This window comes from Oryx dammah, unplaced genomic scaffold (assembly GCF_014754425.2).
Source record: "Oryx dammah isolate SB20612 unplaced genomic scaffold, SCBI_Odam_1.1 HiC_scaffold_28, whole genome shotgun sequence".
Lineage (NCBI taxonomy): Eukaryota > Metazoa > Chordata > Mammalia > Artiodactyla > Bovidae > Oryx > Oryx dammah.
Window position 1 is genome coordinate 14,053,280 of NW_024070212.1, and position 23,360 is coordinate 14,076,639.

The 23,360-nt window shown below is 49.8% G+C and overlaps 1 protein-coding gene across 1 annotated transcript; it reads right to left on the minus strand.

The window, feature by feature from the left end:
- Positions 1-2,905: 2,905 nt before the first annotated feature.
- Positions 2,906-22,468, minus strand: SEMA4A (semaphorin 4A). The gene is made up of 15 exons (XM_040230293.1): positions 22,254-22,468; positions 21,315-21,485; positions 19,423-19,583; positions 18,007-18,069; positions 17,639-17,737; positions 17,317-17,422; positions 16,372-16,488; positions 15,583-15,707; positions 15,243-15,415; positions 14,025-14,175; positions 8,085-8,265; positions 6,508-6,626; positions 6,241-6,398; positions 4,574-4,674; positions 2,906-4,197 (listed from the first exon to the last, which is right to left on the minus strand). The coding sequence occupies exons 2-15, from the start codon at positions 21,454-21,456 to the stop codon at positions 3,605-3,607; spliced, it is 2,289 nt and encodes a 762-aa protein (XP_040086227.1). The 5' UTR covers positions 21,457-21,485; positions 22,254-22,468; the 3' UTR covers positions 2,906-3,604.
- Between the last annotated feature and the right edge of the window lie 892 nt (positions 22,469-23,360).

Genomic DNA, 23,360 nt, shown 5'->3' on the forward strand with positions numbered 1-23,360 from the left:
AGTAGCCGGCTGGATTCAGTTTAGATGATCCCAGTTCTACTGGCAACCTCCAAAGAAAGCATCGTAGTCAGGAGCCAGTTGAACACAGGCTTTCTTTTCTTCATCAGACCTGATCAGAGTGTTGACCTTGGCCACAGAGCTTTTTCACAGCCTGTTTAGCCTGGTGCTTGCTGGTCTTGACATCCACAGTGAGTGGCTGCTGTTTCCTGACTTCTTCCTGGCTGATGCAGTGGTGAGGGGGAACTTGCTGATAACACAGTGGTCAAGCGTGTTTCTCCCAGGGACGCTCTTCCAAGGATTTGGGGGCTGCCTCCTGAGCCACAGTATTCTGGGTGCCGGAAAGGTAGGTAACGTCAGACTGTCCTCTTTTGGTAGCTCTGGACGCCTTTCAACACTGCTTTCTTGGCCTTCGAAGACTTTGCTCTGGCTTTGACTTTCAGAGGGGCAGGGGCCTCCTTCTTCGCCTTCAGTGCCATCTTTATGAAAAACTGTATTTTATATTCTTATGGTTGGGTCTAAGTGCCTCTGAACAATACAGACAGTGAGTGCTGGGGAAATCTTAGGGAAAAACTAATCAGCCAGAACTGGAGCAGACTGGGAAGAGAAGGAGGAGACAGCCTCTAAATTGTGCCTGAGAGGAAGATGCAGAAAGAGTACCCAGAGTGATGTCAGCAGGAGGTAGAGGAGGGAAGGAGAAAACATGGGGTTCCGGGAGCCCCCAGGTCACCTGGATAAAGACGTCCGACAGTGTTATCCTTGTCCTGGCCAGAGCACAGGAGAAGGCTAGGCTCTGGAGCTGTCTATTTGACAGAGAGGGATCCATAACACTTAAAGCAGAAAGTTTCCTGTGCATCCCTTCCCTCTGAGAAGTGAAGAAGTTGAGGTGCAGACGGGAAGATGCCCAAGTCTATTGTCAGCAGATCACAGGCAGGAGCTCAGTCCTGGCCCTGTGCCCTTTCCACTGGCCCACAGCCCTTGACCTAGAGGTCATGCAGGAGCCGTAAGGAGACAGTCTGGAAAGGATGCTCAGAACAGTGAAGGCTGGGCCTCAGGACAAAAGTGATGAGACGAAGGAAAGGAGCCAACAAGGGAGAAGGAAACACAAAGCCAAACACCTCCAATAAAGAGTCCGTAGCAGACAGGAGCTTGTGATACCTGCACACCCATGCTGATTGTGGCATTATTCTCAACAGTGAAGAAGTAAAAACTAAAAAAAAAAAAAAAAAAAAAGAAGTAAAAACTACCCAAATGTCCATCAACAGATCAGCAAACAAACTGCGGTCTCTACATACAATGGAATATTAATCAGCCTCAAAAAAGGAAGACAATCCTGTCCTATGCAACAAAATGGATGAACCCAGAGGCCAGCATGGTGAGTGAGATAAGCAGTCACACAAGATCAAATACAAGACACCTAAAGTAGTCAGACTCACAGACAGAAGACAGAATGGTGGTTGCTAGGGGTTGAGAGGAGGAGGAAACATTCAATGAGCATCAGCTTTTAGGTTCACGAGATGAAAAAGTTCTAGAGATCTGCTGTACAATGATGGGAACGTAGTTCACACACTGAACTGTATGCTTAAACTGTATGGTTTGTTGCTGTTTAGTTGCTAAGTCCTGTCTGATTCTGCAACCTCATGGACTGTAGCCCGCCAGGTTCCTCTGTCCATGGGGTTCTCCAGGCAAGAATACTGGAGTGGGTTGCCATTTCCTTCTCCAATGCATGAAAGTGAAAAGTGAAAGTGAAGTTGCTCTGTCGTGCCCGACTCTTAGCGACCCCATGGACTGCAGCCTACCAGGCTCCTCCATCCATGGGATTTTCCAGGCAAGAGTACTGGAGTGGGGTGCCATTGCCTTCTCCGCAGTAGAAGAGAGTTACGAGGAATCTAAAAAAGAGTGGATATATGTTTAGGTATAACTGATTCACTTTGCTGTATAGCATAAACTAACACAACGTTGCACATCAACTATACACCAATAAAAATTTAAAGAGTGAGTTGTGAGAAGAATAGCATGGCCAAGGTGTGAAGACTACATAGAGATCAAGGCCAGCAAGAGGCTTATGGAAAATCGTGAAGAGTCATCTAAGTAGAGAGGTGGGGGGGAAAGCCAGCCTGCAGGGGATTAAAGAGGGTGAGGGTGACGCTGGGGGTGCTGGGGGGACAGCCAGAATGAACCCGACCTGGTGTTCAGTAGTCGACAGGAAAGAGTTTAGTGAGGGTGCAGGGCGTAGACTGAAAGTGCGGAGCTGCAGGAAGGATCGTTGCTTCTTCCCCTTCGGTACAAAGAATGCCCAGCACACTTGTGGGTGGAAGAAGGGAGACTAACAGGGAGGGAGCAGTAAAGTGGGGGCGTCTTGGCATGGCCCATGGAAGGGCCAGGTCACCTGTTAGCCTTGGATGGAAACGGGACGAACGTCGTGGCAGGATGCAGAGTGGGAGGGTGATAAGGGGGTGTGCACAGAGCATTTGTCAGATATTAGGAAGGATGTGGCCAGGATGGGGGTGGCTGCATGGGCTTTCTATAAATTCAGTCCTCCAAGGGTTGAAACCAACTGCTGCCGAGGGGAAGGGGGACTGAGTAGGAGTCTCGAGAAGCGTGGGACAGCTGAGGACAGCAACCGTGGGGCCGCGGCACGGAGTCCGGGATGGATGAGGTGTTGCCTGGCCAGCGGACAGATGTGAGTTGGCCCCAAAGACAGAGTTGGAGGTGCTCTCCAGCAGTGTCTGGAGTAGAAGGAAGGGCTGTGGGGCTGCTTGGGGGCTGGGAGGGAGCTGGCAGGGAGAAAGGGGTGGTTTGGAGCTGGAGAGAACAATCACCCCACAAACCTACTAATGTCCTCAGACTTCCTGCTCCCCTCACGGTCCCCGGCTGGAGTGCTCTGCTCTGACAAAAAACAGACCAGTCACAAGCTTTGTCTTTTTAATAAAAAATAAACTGTCTGTGACAAGCAGGTTTTGAATTCCAAAACAGAGGAGAGGGGAGAGAAGAGAGTCCAGGGGTCAGCCAGGGAAACGAGTGATCAAGGCTCAGATTACCCCTGCCGTTCCAACCAGGCCAGAAGGGGTTAAGTGTGCCCCAACTGAAGCAAGATGGAAGGAGGTGAGACTTGAGGAAAGACCTCCCAGCAGAGCTGATGGGGGAGCTGGAGGGAGCGGCTCCCTGCAGAGTCCTGGAGAGCCCCTGGGGAGTGTTGGTGTCCAGGGCGGCAGCTGCTTTCAGAGTGGAGCCTCCAGGTGTGGTGTGCTCACGCGCTCGCTGGTTTAGGGTCTTCTGCAGCGGTATGTCTCTGGACGGTCCCAGGATGCCCAGAACTGAAGGATCCTCTCTGGGTCCTCCTTTCAGGGCCTGGACCAGGTCTGGGGCAGCCCCCCTTAGAGAGGCCACGTGCTTGGTAGAAGCAGGTTCCACAGGGGAGCCAGGCTGCTGTGCCCAGCCTCACTGAGTGCTATCAGTGGCACAGAATGGCAGAGAAGGTCCTCTGGTGGGGGGAAAGCGGTCTTTGGTGCTACTCTCAGCCTCGTCAGGAAGGAGCAGCGCCCGGCTCCCCAGCCAATGGCCGCATGCCCTGCCCTATCCAACAGCCCCAGCCTGTATCCAGAGTCTAAGCCACCTCTGTGCCCTGGAGGTTGTTGTCGGCGTCCATATCACTGGCAGAGGTCCTGCTTTCCTTGGGGGGTTGGAGGCACTGCTCGCTGCTCAGTGGGGCTTTCTCCCTGGGGGGCAGGGTCCCACAGCCTTGGACTTTGCCCCGGGCTCGGAGTGCCCCCAACGGGGATACAAGGAAGGTGATGAGAGCTCCTGAAAGCACCAGGGCAAGGAGCACAGTGACGGTGAGGAAGTGGGGCCAGTAGGACTTCGGGGCAGCCAGGGCGGCCCCGCCGCCAACCCTGGTCAGCGAGGCCTCCATGCGCTCCCGGGGAATGCCCGCCAGTTTGGGGTCCAGGGCCAGGGGCTGGTCCTGACTGTGCACCCAATAGGAGACCACAGGGTATGAGAAGTCATTCTCAGTGGCCCAGCACTGATAGAGACCCCCCGCCCCGTCTCGCAGAAGCAGCAAGAGGGATCCATTGTAGACTGTGGAAGGGGCCTCTGGGATGGCTTCTACCCCGTGACTCCAGTGGTAAGAGGCCAGAGCCGAGCTCTGGGGACAGGGGAGCTCCAGGATGGAGTTGGGGACAGCCAGGACTTCTTTAACTGTAGGGGAAGGAAAGGGGCCAAAGGTTAAGGGGAGAATGCAGGCCCCAACATTTGGGGCCCCATTCCCGTCTCCAACTTCTATTTCAAGTCCTAAACTCAACTCTGACCCCTTTCCTGTCTCCAGTCTGGGCCCCAAACTAACCCCCAGTCCATCTAACTCCAGCTCTGACACCAGAACCAATTTCAACCCCAATCCTGAATCCCAGCTTAGAATTCCTATCCCTCTGCCCTACAGCTGACATTCAAATCCATTCCAACTCTGGGTATTCAGTTCCCAAGCCAGGCAGATGCTGAGGGGAGAAATTGATGCAGGAGTGTCCCCACCGCTGGAAGTCCTCCCTGGCCTTTGCACCTTCTCTGGCCCCACACTCACTGATTTGGGGGCGGCTCCTGGGCCCCAGACTCCTGCCCATGGGGCCACTGGCACATGCCCACTCTGGGTTCCCTTGCTTCATGTCCTGCTTCCAGGACTTCCTGAGGAGGGAAAGCAAAAATTATCCCTTGAAACAGGCAAGAGTGGGAAGAGGAGGGAGCAAGAGAGGGAAGTGCAGTGGGGAGAAAGATGGGTCGGGAGAAAAGGTAGAACAGAGATCAGCGGATGAGAAGCCCAGGGTGGCCTGAAACAGCTCAACAATGCCTGGTACAACTCCATCCCTGGCGGAGCCCCCAGAGGCCGGGGGTTGTCTTGGAGGAGATGTGTTAGTATTAGGTTGATGAAAATGTAATTACGGTTTTTGCATTGTCGAAATTTGCCATTTGATATTGGAATACATTCTTCATAAATGTGGTTATGTTACACATCATTTTAATGTATATTTTTTGCTTTATGTTTTTTGCTAATGACTTACTACTTGATGTTTACAAATTGGAGGAATTTTCTTACTCGAGTTCAAAGTGGGTCGTAAAACGGCAGAGACAACTCGCAACATCAGCAATGCATTTGGCTCAGGAATTGCTAACAAACGTACAGTGCATGGTGGTTCCAGAAGTTTTGCAAAGGAGACAAGAGCCTTGAAGATGAGGAGTGCGATGGCCGGCCACCGAAAGTTGACAACGATCAGTGGAGAGGTCACTGAAGATGGTCCTCTTACAATTACACCAAAAGTTGCCAAAGAACTCAATGTCGACCATTCTGTGGTCATTCGGCATTTGAAGCAAATTGGAAGGATGAAAAAGCTCAATAAGTGAATGCCTCATGTGCTGCCCACAAATCAAAAAAATCATCATTTTGAAGTTTTGTCTCCTCTGATTTTATGCAACAATAAGAAACCGTTTCTCGATCAGATTGTGATGTGTGATGAGAAAAGAAAAATGGATTGTATACTATAACCAGTGACTACCAGCTCAGTGGTTGGACCAAGAAGAAGCTCCAAAGCACTTCCCAGAGCCAAACCTGCACCAAGAAGAGGTCATGGGCATTGTTTGGTCAGGACCTTTTTTGGTGCAAGTTCGGCTTTGGGAAGTGCTTAGGAGCTTCTTTTTTGGTCCAACCACTAAATGTCTGATCCACTACAACTTTCTGAATCCTGGCAAAACCAGGACATCTGAGAAGCATGCTCAGCAAATCGATGGGATGCACTGAAAACCGCAATACCTGCAGCCAGTTCAAAAGAAAGGGCCCCTTCTCCACAGCAACACTCAAACACGTGCCACACAACCAACACTTCAAAAGCTGAACGAATTGGGCTGCAAAGTTTTGCCAAATCCACCATATTCACCTGACCTCTTGCCAACCGACCACCACTTCTTCAAGCAACTTTTTGAAGGGAAAATGCTTCCACAACCAGCAGAAAATGGTTTCCAAGAGTTCATCGAAACCTGAAGCACAGATTTTTATGCTTCGGGAATAAACCAACTTATTTCTTGTTGGCAAAAAATGTATTGATTGCAACAGTTCCTATTTTGATTAATAAAGATGTGTTTGAGCCTAGTTAAAATGATACAAAATTCACAGCCCTAAACCGCAATTACTTTTGCACCAACCTCATAGCACCTGGAAAGAAGGAACCCAGAAGCACACCCTGGGTAACTGGCACTCACAGGATGGGGGTGGGCAGGAGGCGGCAGGTTTGAGACTCAGGGTCCCAGGCACAGTGAGGGTCCCGGGCAAGGACACAGTCCATACAGCTCTCATAGACACTACAGTTGGCTCGAGGAACCTTCCAGATGCCTCCTGAGAAGCCTGCAAACACTGCTCCCTGGAAGAGAGATGAAGCCTGTCAAGTCACCCTGCCACACCCAGTAAGGACCTAGCACCCAAGACCTGCCCCCCTGGAGACCCCATCTGAGGGTCAGGCCCTTTCCCACCTGGGTAGGGGCCAGCTGCAGGTTGCGAACAGGTTCAGGGTCAGGGAACAGCTGAATCTCCTCCACCAGATAAGCACTGCGGTGGCCACTCACCACAGCCTTGTGGAGGGAGCCTGTGCCTGTGGAGAGAGAGAGCTGAAATCACCTAGCCTCTCATGCTTGCTCTCTGACTCCAGATGGCCTCCCCCAGCTGTCAGAAAGTTCCTTCTGGGACTTCTCTGCTGGCCCAGCGGTTAGGTCTTTGGGCTTCCATGCAAGGCGTGCTGATTTGATCCCTGCTTGGGGACCTAAGATCCCACATGCCTTGAAGCCAAAAAAAGAAAGAAAGTTCCTTCTGAAGTCTGCACTGGACACAGATCTGTCAGACCATTTCCTTCTGTTGCCACGGAGACGGAGCTCTCGTAAATGGCTGGAAATCACTTGCCCCTCAGTCCTTCCTTGGAAACTGCCTGGTCAAACTCCAGCCCTAGAGGAACCGAACTATCCCCTTTCTTCATGGAAATGTGGACTTTCAATCACTTCTGGAGAAAATCACATCACCAGCCTCCCTCACGTCTGTCAAGGGTCTCTATTCAAAGTTCAGTGAGGTCTACCCCAACCACCCTTTCAAAAATTACCACCTGCCCAACAAGCATTCCTGACCACCCCATCACACTGTTCTATTTATTTTCTGATCTCGTAATGTGCCAAGTAATTGACTCCTTCAGTATGTTTATTGTCTGTCTCCATGCACTCCAAAAGGAGCTAGCTTTTTGTCTGTTTCGTTCTCGACTGTGTACTCAATATAGGCACAGTTTATGTCCTAAAAGAAAGAATGAACCTGATGGGCTGCTTCGACTAAAGCTCAAGGTCATCCACCTTAGCCAGGCCCTCAATACACATGCTTCGCAATCTTCCCCATCCCCCCACAGACCGTCTCTCCTTCTTTCCACAAAGAATATTTGAATCTACTTCTCTCTTCTCAAATCTGCCCTTTCCATCCCTCAGTCCCCACCACTCATGACCTTGTGTTCTCCTACTTCATAGAAAACACAAAAGCCTTCACCTAAGAGCTCCCTCTACTTCCTGCCCATCTTCTCCCTCCCCAAGTCTATACACTCCTCCTCTATCCTCCCTTACTCTTCACCTTTCTAGCATGGTTCCCCCCATAAGATAAATAAATAAGATAAACAGCTCTTGCTAAGGTCACCAAAACCCTTCATGCTTCTCTACCCCACCACACTGAAAGTTCAGAAAAGTTAGGGATGGGGCTCTTTGGTTCCCCTAATAGATTTTCAGAGCTAGCTGGGTGCCAGGCACAGCGCAGGTGCTCAGATAAACATTTTCTGCTTCGTGATAACCTAGAGGGGTGGGATGGTGGGGGGTCCAAGAGGGAGGGGTTATATGTATACGTATAGCTGATTCACACTGTGGTACAGAAGAAACTAACACAATATTATAAAGCAATTATCATCCAATTAAAAAAAGAATTTGTTGAATGAATGCATGAGTGAATGAACTCAAAGGTCTCCCTCCTCAACCTGAGTTGCAACCCTGGCTCCAGTCCCTTGAGGGGTGCCCTGGAGCCCTCTACTCACTGGTGCCCAGGTACATGACCAGATGGCTCTGCCCGTCGATGCCCTGGGCTGTCTCCACCGCAAGCCATGTGTACTCTACACCAGACTTCACCAGCAGGGGTGTCCCCACCACTGGCTCATCCATCAGGAAATGGTCCTTCATGAAGGTCAAGGCTTTATCAGAGGAGGGGCCCTTGGAGCACTGAAGGGGAAGGAGGCAGATCAGGTCAGCTTTCTCCTTCCTTTCAACCCACCGGTGGCCTCTTCTCTCCCTCCCTCCCTCCCCCTTGGCTAATCTCCTTTGCCTGCCTCCCTCCCTCTTGGCAGTCCTCATTTCAGGATTGTGATTAAAGCTGCACTCTGGAACTGCCTGGCTTTAAAATGCAGCGTCTGAATTCAGCATGTCTGAGGTTCCTTAACAGTGAAATGGGCCTATTACCAACACAGCACAGACTTGCTATGAGGATGCAAGCGAATTACATGAAAAGTAATTAGAACAGTACTTGGCATGAAGTAAGTACTTGATAAGCATTAGCAGTCATTATTTCTATCCATCATCCCTGTCACCAAGGATGCCCAGCCACCAGCAGAAAGTAGGGTGAGGATCCCCTGCAGGTAAGGACCACCCTGAACTCGTGTCTGTAGGCCCAGGCTTAGCATAGGACCTAGTACTCAGTTGGGGCCCAATAAATGTTCACAGAGTCAGTAATGGACTGCAGTCTGTCACAAAAAGGGGTGGTGTAGCAGGGAGTATTCTGCATCATGGTTTGGCATGAATTGGATGCACGACTCGGGGAGAGTCCCTTCTCCATTCTGGGCCATCTTTTTCTTACCCATAAAATGAGGGGGTTGGACCGGCTGTTCTCGAAAGGCCCTGCCAACAACAGCATATTGTGGCTCTGGGGCACCTGTGTCCTGATCACTGGTCACGATTCTTGTCCTCCATTTCCAACAGCACTGCCTTAAAGCCAGCCACAGCTGCGTTACCTACGTGCTGTGTCCTCAGACAAGTTACCCTACCTCTATGAGCCGCAACTTCCTATCTGTAAAGTGACGTAATAACATCTGTATCTCATTTAGATGCCAGAATGAGCACATGTACCTACTCTCACATCCTCCAAAAGGGATTTTTTTTTTTTTAAAGACATGTGAGAACATGAGAGGAGGCAAAAGCAGCCACATTTGGGAAGCTAGAAAGCAAATGAACAAAAGGGAAAAGACTTAGCAGGAAAAAAGAATCTTTCTAAGCCAGTCCAGGCTTAAATTCTGATTTATAAGGTAGAATTTCTGAAGTTCATAAATTAGTGGCCTCACTCCCCTCTGGAAACGGGGCAAAAGAAAGGCTATATTTGAAAATCTATTTAAGAAGCAGGCAGATTTCTTCCCAGCTCCATGCAGCTGAGTGACTGTCCCTTCCATACCCTGGCCCAGGACTGGAGGCTTATTCTCTAGAGAGGACTCTGGTTGGAGGACAGCGGAGGGGTGACACACCATGATGAAGGCAGGGGATTAAATGCAGGTAGACACAGCACCTGCTGAGACTCTTTCCCCCCACCCGCAGCCTTTCTTCCCCATGACCCAGAGCCCAGGAGCCAGAGTGCCTCACTCCGAGAAAAGACCAGAAGAATCTGCTCCAGGAAAGCTGACTAAAGGCCCAAAAGGAAAGACTTAAAGATACTGATATTGAAGGTCTCCAGTAAAGCAGTCTAGCCAGCCCATTCTCAGTGGAGTTATCATAGAGTTCAAGTTGCCAAGTCACCCAGCGTGCAGAGTTTTCATAGCTTCAAGGCCCCCTCCTCCTAACTATGAGTAGATAGCCAAGGATGACCAAATATGTGAGTGAAACCATAGACATGAAAGATGTAAAAAAACAGTGACATGGGAAAAAATTAATAAACCTTAAGAGGAAACAAATGATTCAGAGAAAACTTCACAGCAAAGTATCATTACTACCTTAAGAGAGAGAAGTATGAAGATAGCATACCCATGAAACAGGAACATACATAATGCTTCAAAAGAGGAGTTCTTATTCCAAAGAATGCAGCCAGAGATTATAAATGTCCTGAAAGAAGACCAAACTAAATACAAGTTTTTATTTTGCTTCCCAAAGTCAAACTTTAAGAGCAAGTTTTTATGGTCAAGTTTCTAGATCCAGACAGCAAATACTTAAACTCCACCACAGTGATGCAAAACCATCAAGACCCAGACTGTGGGAAATTCTATATAACAAATAAATTGTAAGAGAAAGAAAGAAGTTGGAAAGGGAACATATAGAGTAAAAGAGACTGAGAAGAACAACCAATCCAAATTTACAGATCTTCTTTGGATTTTGATTTCAAAAACAAACTATATTAAAAAAAAAAAAAACCCTTATGATATCTATGAGACTATTAGAAATTTGAATACTTTTGCATATTAAAGAAACTATTATTAATTTGGGCAGGGTGGGGGGCTTCCGTTCTGGCTCAGATGGTAAAGAATCCACCTCCAATGCAGGAAACCTGGGTTCGATCCCTGGAGAAGGGAGTGGAAACCCACTCCAGTATTCTTGCCTGGAAAATCCCGAGGAGCCCAGAGGGCTACAGTCCATGGGATCACAAAAAGTCAGACACGTCTGAGTAACTAAACATGCACGCATGCGTTATTTTTTTGGTGTAATGATGGAACTATACATTATTTTTTTCAAAGCCCTTATCTTGGGTGATACATACTAAAATCACTATGGATGAGATAATGGGATGGATGGTAGCCACCCAAAGGTATGCCCATTGAAAACCTGTGAGTGTGACTTTATTTGGCAAAAGGGTATTTGTAGATATAATTAAAAGTCTCAAGATGACTCATTCTGGATCATAATGGGCTCTAAATCCAACGACAAGTGTACTCGTAAGAGAAGAGGAGGAGATACGCAGAGATAAGGCAACGTGACAGCAGAGGCAGAGACTGGAGTGAGGTACCTATAAGCCAGAGAACACCAAAGACCGCCCCAGCCAAGGCAGGAGTGAGGCGTGGAACTGATTCTCTCTCAGGGCTTCCAGGAGGACCCAACCTTGACTGCAACTTTGATTTCAAACACTTGGCCTCCAGAATTGTGAAAGAATAAATTTCTGTTGTTTTACACCACCAAGTTTGTTGTAATTTGTTATGGCAGCCATAGGAAACTAACACAGATGAAATGATGCCCAGGATTTGCTTCAAAAAATAAGAGGGGAAGTGAGTGGGGTAGAGATGAAGTGGTCTGATTGGCGAGGAGTTGCAGCTGGCTGATGGGTGTATAGAGGTCCATATACTATTCTGTCAGAGAAGGCAATGGCACCCCACTCCAGTACTCTTGCCTGCAAAATCCCATGGACAGAGGAGCCTGGTAGGCTGCAGTCCATGGGGTGGCTAAGAGTCGGACAAGACTGAAGCGACTTAGCAGCAGCAGCAGCAGCATACTATTCTGTCCAGTTTTTATATGTTTAAAATTCTCTATAATAGAACATATTTATAAGATATATTGGAGAAGGCAATGGCACCCCACTCCAGTACTCTTGCCTGCAAAATCCCATGGACAGAGGAGCCTGGTAGGCTGCAGTCCATGGGGTCGCTAGGAGTCGGACACGACTGAGCGACTACACTTTCACGCACTGGGGAAGGCAATGGCAACCCACTCCAGTGTTCTTGCCTGGAGAATCCCAGGGACAGGGGAGCCTGGTGGGCTGCCGTCTCTGGGGTCGCACAGAGTCGGACACGACTGAAGCGACTTAGCAGCAGCAGCAGCATAAGGCATATACAAAGCTCAAAAAATCTAGGAAATTAAATATGTTAGCATAAATTTAAAATCTGACAGAAGGATCAGAAGATAAAATTGAGATACTCTCTTAGAAAGTAGAACAAAACCAAAGACTTGGGAAAATTCCTAAAAAGGATTTTAAAAGTTATAGGACCAACCAATCCAGGGGGTTCAGAAAGAAGTGAGAAAACATTCCAACAGTGGAATATCCTCTCCATGAAGAAAGAGTTTTTTGTTTTCTTCACTACTATGTCTTCATTGCCTACAATAGTGACAGGTGACCTTAAAAAATATGTATTAAATGAAAAGGTAACAGTTCGAGAAAACTTCTTAGAACTGAAAGAACTAAATTTCCAGGCCTAATAGGGGGCAAAGTGAACGCCCAGGCAATAAGTGAACAAGATCCCATCAAGGCACAATATCATGAAATTTCAAAATAACCAGCAACACAAAAAAGGTACTACAAGATTTCAGAGGGAAAAACAGATATTCAAAGCTTTGGGGATCAGAATAGCTTCAGACTTCTCAAACAGTAGCACTGTAAGCTAGAATATAATAGAGGATGCCTTCCAAGTCTGAAAGGAAGATTATCTTTTCCTAGAATTAAAATAGATACAACTAGGCAAACTATCAAAGGCGAATGTAGAATGAAGACATTTTCAGACATTCAGGGTCTCAAAAAAATTTACCTGCTGTGTATTCCTTTCCAGGAATTTACAGAGGCTGTCCTGGTGGCTCTGGTGGTAAAGAACCCACCTCCCAATGTAGGAGACATAAAGACACGGTTTTGATCCCTGGGTTGGGAAGATCCCCTGGAGGAAGACACGGCAACCCACTCCAGTGCCTGGAGAATCCCATGGACAGAGGAGCCTGGCAGGCTATAGTCCATAGGGTCGCACAGAGTCAGACACAACTGAAGTAACTTAGCACCCACCCACCCATCCTCCACTAAAATAAGACAGTGGAAGAAAGAAAAAATAGGAAGTTGTGGGATGCAAGAAACACCAGATTATCACAAGAAAGGGGAAAAGGGAATGCCCAGAATGATGAGGAAGCGAGCTTCCAGGATGGCAGCTGTGCTCCGGATGTACATGAGACAAAGATGTAGTCAAGACTGAAGCAGATGGAAGGGATTTCCAGGAAAATGAAACTCTTAGACTACCAAATGGGTCTGTTTTCAAAAGAGATTCAGTTAATTGAGGTAGAGTTTGGGGTTGAATTAAAGATAAGAGCTTAGAAAACAAAGCAAAAAAAAAAATCAAGATAATTACTAACCCCAGGGAAAATTTTTTTAATTATGCAAAAAGGGAAAATAATTATGGCCTACTACATGGCTCAGTTGTGAGTAATGAATCAGAATATAAATACTGGCCTGACCAAACTGACTATAAGCCAATGCTGGGAGATAAGAGGTGAGTACAGCAGTGTGTTGGTAAGGCTGCTCTGGGATGATGATTTTGCTGATTTCCATAATGTATTATTCCCATCATGGCTAATTTCAAGCTATCAATGTAATGTCACTGAACTCGGATTTGGAAAGAGATGCACAAAGGGTTCTTGCTAGTTGCTGCGAGTCCGATCCAGCTCATTGCTGAGTGGGGGTGGGGATGGGGAGACACAGTTAAATCTTCACCATCCACAATGGGAATTCAATAGATGCTGCCTGCAATGGAAGCATCAAGGAATAGCAATAAACATATTTTGAGATTTGGGGATAAAATCAAAAGAATCAGCTGAAAGAGTTGAAGGTGATTCTCTAGAGAGGGAAAAGTGCTCGAGAGGAAACTGGGCTGTTGTTTGTAACCAACCATGTAAATCTTCTTCGAATGTTGTACATATACAACTCCAATCCGAAAACAAAAGTTAACTAAGAAATGCAGATGAAGAGGCCCAAGAAAGTCCTTGACACAGCCTGTGCTCCCTTGTTTTTTTTAGTGATATACCCAAGTATATGGCGTGCACTTAGCTAGGGTGCAGGGGTGCTAGTCTATGTTTAGGATGGGGTTGGACACCATGGATGTGAAATGTGGGCAGCGGGAATGGGTGAATATCTGAGCAGACAAGACTTGTGGGTGTGAGGAGCACTAGCATTTATGGGGCACTATCATGCTGTGATAGGTGCTTTGACATGCATATTATATGTCTGGGGGAGGAGGGCTTTACTCAGTGGCATGGATGATACTCACACTGCCTGGCCGTGGACTGATATCAGGATATTCATAAGTAGTCCAGCGTGAAGTCTCTTTGTCCAGTTCCTTATACTTCCCCTCAAAGACATTCTTGATGTCCTTGAGTGAAAAAGCGCAGACAGCAGAGCTCCTGGTCCCACCAATGTGCCTGGAGACAGCCAGAGGGGATGTCGTCTGTAACCTCTGCTATACCAGGAAACTCCCCCTCCTACCTTGGCCCACTTTTGGTGAAAAATCCCAGAAGGGGAGAAGTATGAAGGGCTGGGTCAGTCCCCAGCTGAGGCGGTAAGAGCTAGGAGAGTCCCAGACTTTATCCCATTTTAGGATCTGAGGTGTGGTTATCCTTAATGAGAACTAATTTGGGCTCAGGCCTGGGGCATCTCCCGCCTGGCCTGCCCAGACTGAGCCTCTACGGGAGAAGCAATGTAGCCAGCTCCCGGACAGGCTCCAGATGAATCTCTCCTCCCTGGGGGTCCAGCGTATTCTTGGTCCTCAGATAACCAAACAGAACCCAACTACAAGACTATTTTTACTCCTTCTGCCCTGGTCTGTGGAGACAAACGCTCTGTTTCTATTGTTTCCTTTTAACCTGACTGTGGCATAAACCATATTCTCGGTCCCGGAAGCCACAGATACCAGACCCTGCTTACAAAAGATATCTTTGGTACCTGATACACTGTCAGCAGACACCTGAACACTCTGGGAGCCAAACCACAACAAATAAGTCTCAGTCTCCAAGCAACGACTTTATTTTCATCTTATATTGTTGATGGTGTTTCGCTTTATGCTATGACCACTAGAAAGTTCACAGCTACACGTGTCCCAGCATCCCCAACTGTATAAGGGATAAACATCCGTAATGTGCTGACTCCATCGCTGGGTTCTCTTATTCTCCTTTTATGTCCATTTCCTCATAGGTTTATTTTATTTTAATGTTTGCCTTTTGTAAGCTGCCTCCTATCCTTTTTGGAACCAGGCAGGACATAAACTAATAGGAACCTTTCTGAGCTTTATTTTCCCTATCTACATTGAGCCCTACATTAAGGGCGTGAGTCAAATTCCTGGGAGATGGTGATGATCAAATGTCTTCATATGTGAAGTGTGGAGTTTGTGCTTCGCTCACATCAGTTCCTACCCTCCCTGGCGGGCCGGGGCGAGATAGGGGCTGACCCCAAGTCCCACTTCCAATCCCCACGCTCTCGCCTAGCTGCTCACCACTGAGAGGTAAAGACTGCGTAGACCTGGGGATCGGTGGAAGAATTGTCTGCCAGCAGGACAGCGTGACGGATAACGTTGAAGGGAAGTTGTTCCGGCTGGGTGCAAAGCAGCTGGGCCTTTAGGAAGGTGGTCCACTTCTTCTGCAGTAACTTTTCGCCACCCACGTCATTCTAGGGGCGCAGTCTAAGAGTCAGAGGGTCCCCCCACTGCCCACGCGTCACTACGCCCTCTAACCCGCCTCCTCACCCCCATTGGACCCTAAGCGCCCGGCCCCGCCTCTGCCATCTCCCCCATTGGCTTCTCCACGGCCAGCCCCGCCTCCCACCAGGCTGTCGACCTTGCAGACTTGGGCCACCCGGGAAATGTGAAGCTTCTCGAAGAACTCAAACTCGCTGGCTGTCTCCTCGAAGAAGAAGTAGACGACCTGGGTGGAAGGGATGGCTGCCACGAAGGAGGCGTCCGCTGCAGGGGAAGGGCAAATAGGCTAAGAGATGGAGTACCTAGGTGTCCTGGTTTCCCCTTTGGGAAAACGACTCCGAAGACCAGGAGGTACTATGCCCCAGATCCACGGCTGGTCGAGGCGTGGCCATGGGTGAGGGGAGGTACTTTAATTATTTACATAAGATGAAAGCTTCGTGAGTTTCCCTGCCAATGCAGGAGACAAGCGTTTGATCCCTTGTCAGGGAAGATCCCACATGCAGCAGCTAAGCCTGTGGGCTTCAACTACTGAACCTGTGCCCCAGAGCCAGAGAGATTCACAACCACTGCGAGCCCGTGCGCTGCAGCTACTGAAGCCTGCCGGCTCTAGAGCCTGTGCTTCCCAACAAGAGCAGCCACCACAATGAGAAGCCCATGCACTGCACGCGACTGGAGGGTAGCCCCTCGCTCGCCACAACGAGAGGGAAAAAAGCCTGCGCAGCTACAAAGACCCAGCGCAACCAAACTTTTTTAAAAATTAAAGTTTTTTTAAAAAGATGAAACCTTCCCAGGACAGGAGCTCTGTCTTCTTCCCTGAAGTATCACCTTGCACGTAGTACGCCTCAACCAATGAGAGTTGAGTGAATTAACAGCAATTCAGAGTGCCAGGTCTCCGGGACTTGGGGAAGGGGGCCAGACCTGTGCTTACGTTGCAGCCAGCGGAGGAAATTGTCAGTCTTGAGGACAGGCTGGGATCCCAGAGTGCGCAACAAGATGGGCTCACTGCCCAGGAAGTTGTTCATGGTGCCGGAAAAGAGCATCCCGTCTAATGTGAGGAGAGGAGGGGGGACCTTGTCAGCTGGAGGGTGCCCCTGCCCTTCTCAGATCTGCCTCTGACTGGGGTCAGCATTGACATCAGTCTGTGGCCTTCTTCGTTTGTTCTGTGCCTTCTCGTGGAGTCCCAAAGCCCAGCTCACAGCCCACCCTGAGCACCATTCTTAGGTCCTTCTCCCACAGGGACTGGCCAACTTTATGGCCTTCAGTGTTTTGGCATTTTTCCAGCCTTTCTCTGGCTTCTGCCTCCCATACCCAGCTGAACCACTTGCCAGTTAGAATCACTCATTGTTCCCCCAGGATGGCTGTTTTGTTTCTGTACATGAGGGCCTACCCTTTTCTTCCTGGAACACTTTCCCTGCCCATCTACTTGTCTTTCAAGGTCCCACTCAGTCAAAGGCCACCAGCTTCAGGAAGCCAGGGGGTGGGGGGAGTGATGGTTTGTGTCCAGGAGGGCACAGCACCATGATTCCCTCTTTGCAATCCCTACGTTTCCTAGCACAATGCCTGGCACACCAGAGGGGCTGTTCATACAGAGCCTGCTTGTTGAACAATGGTGACTCCCAGGCCTCTTCCCTGTCTGGGACCCTTCCAGGACCCTCCTACCTCTGTGCATCCCTCCACATCCATCTTGCCCCACCTCCCTTGTGGCAGCTTCAGCTGGTTGGGGTACCTGATACTCCCTCTGATTTTATGCTCTGAGGCTCCTGGCTTCCCCTCCCTTTGTCCTCTTGCCTTTCAGGAAATCGTCAGATTCCTTGTGTCACAGAGTGACCGGGGAAAGCAGTCGTCGGGATGGACCAGGGAACTCGACACTCACCTGCCATGACAGCCGTGTGCTTATGGGTGGGGTCGAAGGGGCTTTGGCCTTTCCCCTCCACAACCCTGTCCTCCGAGATGGGCAACAGTTTGGAATCTTGGAGTTCCTAGAGGGGGGAACGTGGCTGGGGGGGCCAGAACGCCAGAGAAAGGAAAGGAGGGACATGAGGAAGGAAGGGGTAGAGGGTGCAGAGGAAAATTGACCTGGAGCTCGGAAGCTCACAAGGACCCTGGGCTGCAACATCAGAGTTTTTCAGAGCTGCAGAGGATGAGCTGGGGGTGGAGGTGAGGTGGGGCCTGAGAGCCGGCACCAGATAACTCACAATGAAGGTACAAGCAGGGCTGAAGGCGAATGTGCCGCAGGCGTAGAGGTGGGTGGCGTTGAAGGATACCAGGACACGAATAAAGTTGAAACACTGTGTCTGGGGGGGAAAGACAGTTCAGGCCTCCAGGACACTTGCCCCAGACTCCCGGCCCCTGGAGGACTGTGCCCTCACTTGCCAGTAGGGAGAAGGGCTGGGCAATGTTGAGGCAGTCCCCAGAGAACAGCAGGCCACGTGATCATGTTCCTCTAGAACACCATCACTCAAACAAGCGTCCTCTGCTGCCTGCCTCACCTAAGGTCATCCAGTGATGGCCTGGGGACACCAGGGCTCTCTTCCAGAGCCCCAATATCGCCACCCCTACTTACCTCATTGCTCTTCCTCTTAAAGGCACATTCACTCTTTTTTCTGTCACTGGCTGGCCAGGGTATCTGAAGTAGGGCATTGGGAGAGGGGAGATGAAGGGAATGAGATCTTGAGTTCTCTGACCTGCTACCCCCTCCTTGGCTCTGGTGTGAAATCACCAGCAGGCATAATGGTTAGTTGCATGCTGGTAAGCTGTAAGAACCTCACTTTGTGACCCTAGCTATTACTCTAATGATACTGATATTCATGAGGACACAGCTCCATGTAAGAACATGGTCAATGGAATGAGACCTGAGCTTGAACCTAGACTCAGCCACTTACTGGTTGAGTGATCTTGGTCAATGGCACAGATTTCTGTATGTAAAGCACCTAATGCCATGCATGGTATACAAAGCAGCAGCTGGAAACAAAACAAAACACACTTCCTGGGGAAATTGTTAAAAATTTTCGGTTCCTCACACCTCAGAAAAACTGTATTTTTAATCCGCATCCCATATGTGCAGGTGGCCCACAGACCACACACTGAGCAACACAGACTGTGTTGAGATGCTCAGTAATTGCTTGCTCCCTCCCTCCCTCTTTTCCTCCCCTCTCCCTTTCTCCCTCACATTATTCCTGTGAGTAGGGTGACTATAATTTAACACAGAAGCTTCAGTGATTTCTTCCAGTGGGTGGATATCACATTATTGATATAGTTTGAGTCAATGTTTCTCTCATATGTCAATTTCCATATCAGTCATTTTAACCATTAGTATTGGGGCTTTCCTGGTAGCTCAGCCGGTAAAGAATCCACCTGCTAATGCAGGAGATCCTGGTTCGATTCCTGGGTCAGGAAGGAGACCCTTGAGAAGGGATAGGCTACCCACTCCAGTATTCTTGGGCTTCCCTGGTGGCTCAGCTGGGAAAGAATCTGCCTGCAATGCGAGAGACCTGGGTTCAGTCCCTGGGTTGGGAAGATCTGCTTCACCCACTCCAGTGTTTTTGCCTGGAGAATTCCATGGACTATCCACGGGGTTGCAAAGAGTTGGACACGACTGAGCAACTTTCACGTTCACTTTGTCAATTTCCATATCAGCCATTTTAGCGATTAGTATTATTCAACCAGTATTCATGGTACCCATGAAGTGTGAGGCACTGTTGTGTTTCTTGTCTGTCATAAAAATCATACATGTATATGTCTATACCAAGAACTGCTAATCGGGAACTCATGTACACACGTGGTGGATTCATGTCAATGTATGGCAAAACCAATACAGTATTGTAAAGTAAAATAATAAAATAAAATGAAGAACTGCTAATCGTTGCTGATTATAGATAACAGCAAATTGGGTAGTTATTCATCCATAGGCAGCCCAGGCACAGGGCAGCTGTCAGCCCCCTCCTCACTTCCAGCCCTCACCCTTTCCCTGGCCTCTCACCATGTTCTTCAGCCTTGGCACCCCAGGATCCTCGATATTCAAGGCCAGAATGGCCTCTCGAGCCCCCACATAGAGAGTGCCTCCATCATCACTCAGGAGAAGCGTGTCAAAGTCCTGGAGGCCCTTTTGGTGGAAGAAGCTAAGAGCTCTGCGTCCATCCCCTGTTGAGAGGCGGTGAGAAGGGGTGAGTGATGAGAAGGCAGTGGGCAAGCAGCTGATTTCTGAGAGAAAAGCAGGGAAAGGAAAGGGTTGGCAGAGTGTGCTCCCCACAGCCCTCACAGCCGGACCCACTCCTCAGCAGCAGATCCCTGCTTTGCCCGACCCTGCTGACAGCCTAGGAGCACTGGGTGCTGAGCTCATATTGGAGAGGAAAGACAACCAGAGACAGGGCAATAACAGCCTGGGGCAGACGGAGGGCAGCCCACACTCAAGAGACAGACAAAGGGACAGGAAATAAAGCGAGGCACAAGGGATGTTCTTCCAGGCCTAGGGGGCTGTGGCTGGGGAGGACACGTCAATCCTCACAGGCGGGGAGGGCAGAGAGCAGATAGACAGACAGGGAGGTGTTGGCAGCCACAGACAAGAAGGCTAGAGGTAGACAGGACTATGTGTCAGAGTAACTGTGGGTTGCAGTTGTCCCAGTCACCAACCCCCACTTTCCTTCCTCCTCTACAGGAAATTTCCACCACGAGAACCACTGCCATAGGTGGAACAGAAAGAAAATGTTTTTCTCGAGTTTCCTGCAGGCGCCTGGATATCACCTGGACTGGGGATTTTGGCTGGCTGTGGGAGATTCCCTGAGGTCTCCCCATCACTGTGATGTGGCAGAGGTGGGCGTGCGTGGCCGGTCCCCTGGCACATAGGTCCCCTGGCGCAGAGATGAGCTTCTCAAACTCACTCTCTCTCATGAGTACATTTGCACTTTTGCATTAGAGGACTGATCAGCCAACTGTTAGCTCCAGAGGCTCAGAGAATATTAGTACCAACCACGAAGAGGCGTTGGGGCAAGGTGCCAGAGAGGCTGGCCTCCCCAGAGCTGTATAAACCCCTCTGTCATTGAACTGATCACCCTCAAGTATGGTTGTGTGATGGCCCACCTGCCTGCCCCTGGGACCATCAGCACTTTGGGGGCAGGGTTTATGCTGTAATCCCAGCACCTAACACAAGGGAGGCCCTTCCATCGATGGGCAACATGCATTTCCTTTACCACGTTGCCCCAGAAAGATGTTAAAGACTCAGCCATGCCCACGAGACCCTGCCCCTACAACTCCGACAGGGCCCGTGTCCTTTCTTGAGTCTTTTCCTTGGAGGTGGAGAGCCAGCAGCCCCCACAGCCTCAGTAAGAAACCAGTCAAGCTGTGCCTACAGGGTCCCAGGGCCCATATCCCAGCCAGGCTACTCTGGGTTCTTATATTCCTGGTGTCCACAGTATTGGACACAGCATGGTCCAGCATCATCTGTGCACTTTGTGTCCTGGGTCACCAGGTCCACGGATTCCCTTAAGCTGCAGATGTCCTTGGGGCATTTGAGGGCATGAAGCAGTTATGGGTTTGAAGTGCCCAGTTTGATAACAGTGACACTGAAGGAGGGAAAGAGAAATCACCAGCTCTGGAGAACCAGAAGGCACATCGCCCCTGGCCTCCTGCTCCCCTCACCTCCCTGTCCTCAGTCTCTCCCCCAAGTGAGTTTCATCATTCACTCCTTTCTCAGCCTCAATTTCTATTTCTGGCTGTCTCTCTCTCCCTGACGCCCTCTGCCTCTCCATGACTTATCTCTTGTGGTTTCTCCAAGTCCAAATTCCTACCCGTCTCCTTCCATTCTCTCTTTCCTTCCTCCACCCCCCCTCCAGCCCGGGGCTGCCATCCCCTACTTCCTGATCATCAAACCCTTACCTGCATAGTATTTGACCCTGGGTGTGGGTCCCTGCCCTTCACCCCCCGCAGTTGTCGGCGGTGGCAGGAACAGCGGGAGCAGCTGGAAGAGGAAAAGGCCCAGGAAGCTCCAGGAGTCCAGGCCCAGGGCTGGAAGGGCCATGCTCAGCCAGGGGCTGTCACTGGACGTCTCTGGGGAAACAGGCACCGGGTACTCTCTGGGTGAGCAGTCCTTACCACATCCCCCCAGGGAACCAATCAGAGAGCCCCAGGCAGCAGAAGTGTGTATGGCAGGGGGGGATGCTAGGGGAACGGGCCAGTTTCCTCTCCAGCGTGCCCTCAGAGAGTCTCACTTCCATCATTCTAACAGGCTCACTCTGCCCCACTCTCCCTCCGGGTTGAAGTCCAGTTGTTCCCCATCACTTATGATCTCTTTGCACCAATAGCCCGGCTCTGCCTTTCCTCACCTTACTCTCAAGGAAGTCCTTCTTGTTATCTACTCTTTGCCTTTCCTCCTCCCATAGCCCAGATCCCAAACCACTGCCTGGTCCTGGCTCCGGGACTTTCTAGAGAGCAGCTTCCTGCACTCACAGTATAGGTTCTTCAGACTTGATTCTCCTGGCGCTTTCAGATCTCTTGATAACCAGGGCCTTGTACTCAGCCCTACCCTCTGATGACCCAAACAAGAAGACCAGGTCTGAATCAGCCTGCTCTGTTCTCTGACTCTGAGGCCTACAGGCCTCTTCTTGCAGAGAGGAGATGGGAGACCAGCCCTCTAGGCTGGCTACTAGCATCGCATAGAAAGTGGCCCAGGGCAGGGAGCGGCTGGTCGTCTCCCAGCCTCTGCAGCTGCCCTCCTCTCTCTCTGGTCTTAGTGCTGCTGCTATCTGTCTCCCTGGTCTCTGCATAATCCTCCCCTTGGACTGCCACCCCTCCAGTCAGCCATCACATCTCACGTACCGTTGAGCCAGTCACAGCATAGAACCCAGGTATCCAGACTCTTGGGCAGGGAGTGCCATCCAAGAGAAAGAAGGGAGGGCTCCCAGGCCCCAGAGGTGGGGGACGGGAGGCTCAGCCTGGCTGGGCCAGGAGTGCGGCCCTCCAGGTACCCATAGTGGCAAAGCCCGCACTGGGAGCTCTGGGCAAGGGAAACCAGAATTTCCACCTCTCAAGTTGTGACAGATCCCTGGCTTGGGCGGAAGTTGGTTGATTGGGAGGGGAATAAAAGGAGACACACCTCTCTCTTTGGCCCTCCTCTCACCTGTCTATCAAGAAAGTTTAAAAGGCCAGAAAGTTTCTAGGTCATTTCAGCCATTCCCCTGTCCCTCTATCTTGTCACAGCCAGTCTAACAAGCCTAGCAGGGATTTTACCTCTTGCTCAAGATTTCCCAGATAGGAGACATGATACCATCTTTCATATTCCTCTTTTCACTTACCCACAAGGTGGGGTCTCTCCACTCCTACCAACAGGGAAATCCCTGAAGTGGAATAACCTTTCAGACCTCCCACGTCCAACTGAGCCATAGTCTTTAAAAAACAATACAATTGTGAACAACAAGGACCTGCTGTATAGTACAGGCTGCTGCTGCTGCTTCAGTCGTGTCCGACTCTGTGTGACCCCAGAGACGGCAGCCCACCAGGCTTCCCCGTCCCTGGGATTCTCCAGGCAGGATCACTGGAGTGGGTTGCCATTTCCTTCTCCAATGCATGAAAGTGAAAAGTGAAAGTGAAGTCACTCAGTCGTGTCTGACTCTTAGCGACCCCACGGACTGCAGCCTACCAGGCTTCTCCATCCATGGGACTTTCCAGGCAAGAGTCCTGGAGTGGGGTGCCATTGCCTTCTCCAGTATAGTACAGGGACCTATATTTAATACTTGTAATAACCTATAATGGAAAACAATCTGAAAAAGAATATGTTTATATATAATCTGCCTGCAAGGCAGATTGACCCAAGCTCAATCTCTAGGTCAGAAAGATCCCTTGGAGAAGGAAATAGCAACCCACTCCAATATTCTTGCCTGGGAAATACCGTGGATAGAGGAGTCCGGTGGGCTACAAGTCCATGGG

What these genes read in the sequence shown, in the direction of transcription:
- SEMA4A (XM_040230293.1), bottom strand. Translation starts at nt 21,456, where the DNA reads ATGGCCCTTCCAGCCCTGGGCCTGGACTCCTGGAGCTTCCTGGGCCTT. An exon ending in GCCCTGCTTGTACCTTCATT is followed by an intron (nt 17,423 to 17,638) that starts GTGAGTTATCTG and finishes TCCCCCCTCTAG; the next exon opens with GAACTCCAAGATTCCAAACT. An exon ending in CAGGAGCCGCCCCCAAATCA is followed by an intron (nt 4,198 to 4,573) that starts GTGAGTGTGGGG and finishes CTTCCCCTACAG; the next exon opens with TTAAAGAAGTCCTGGCTGTC.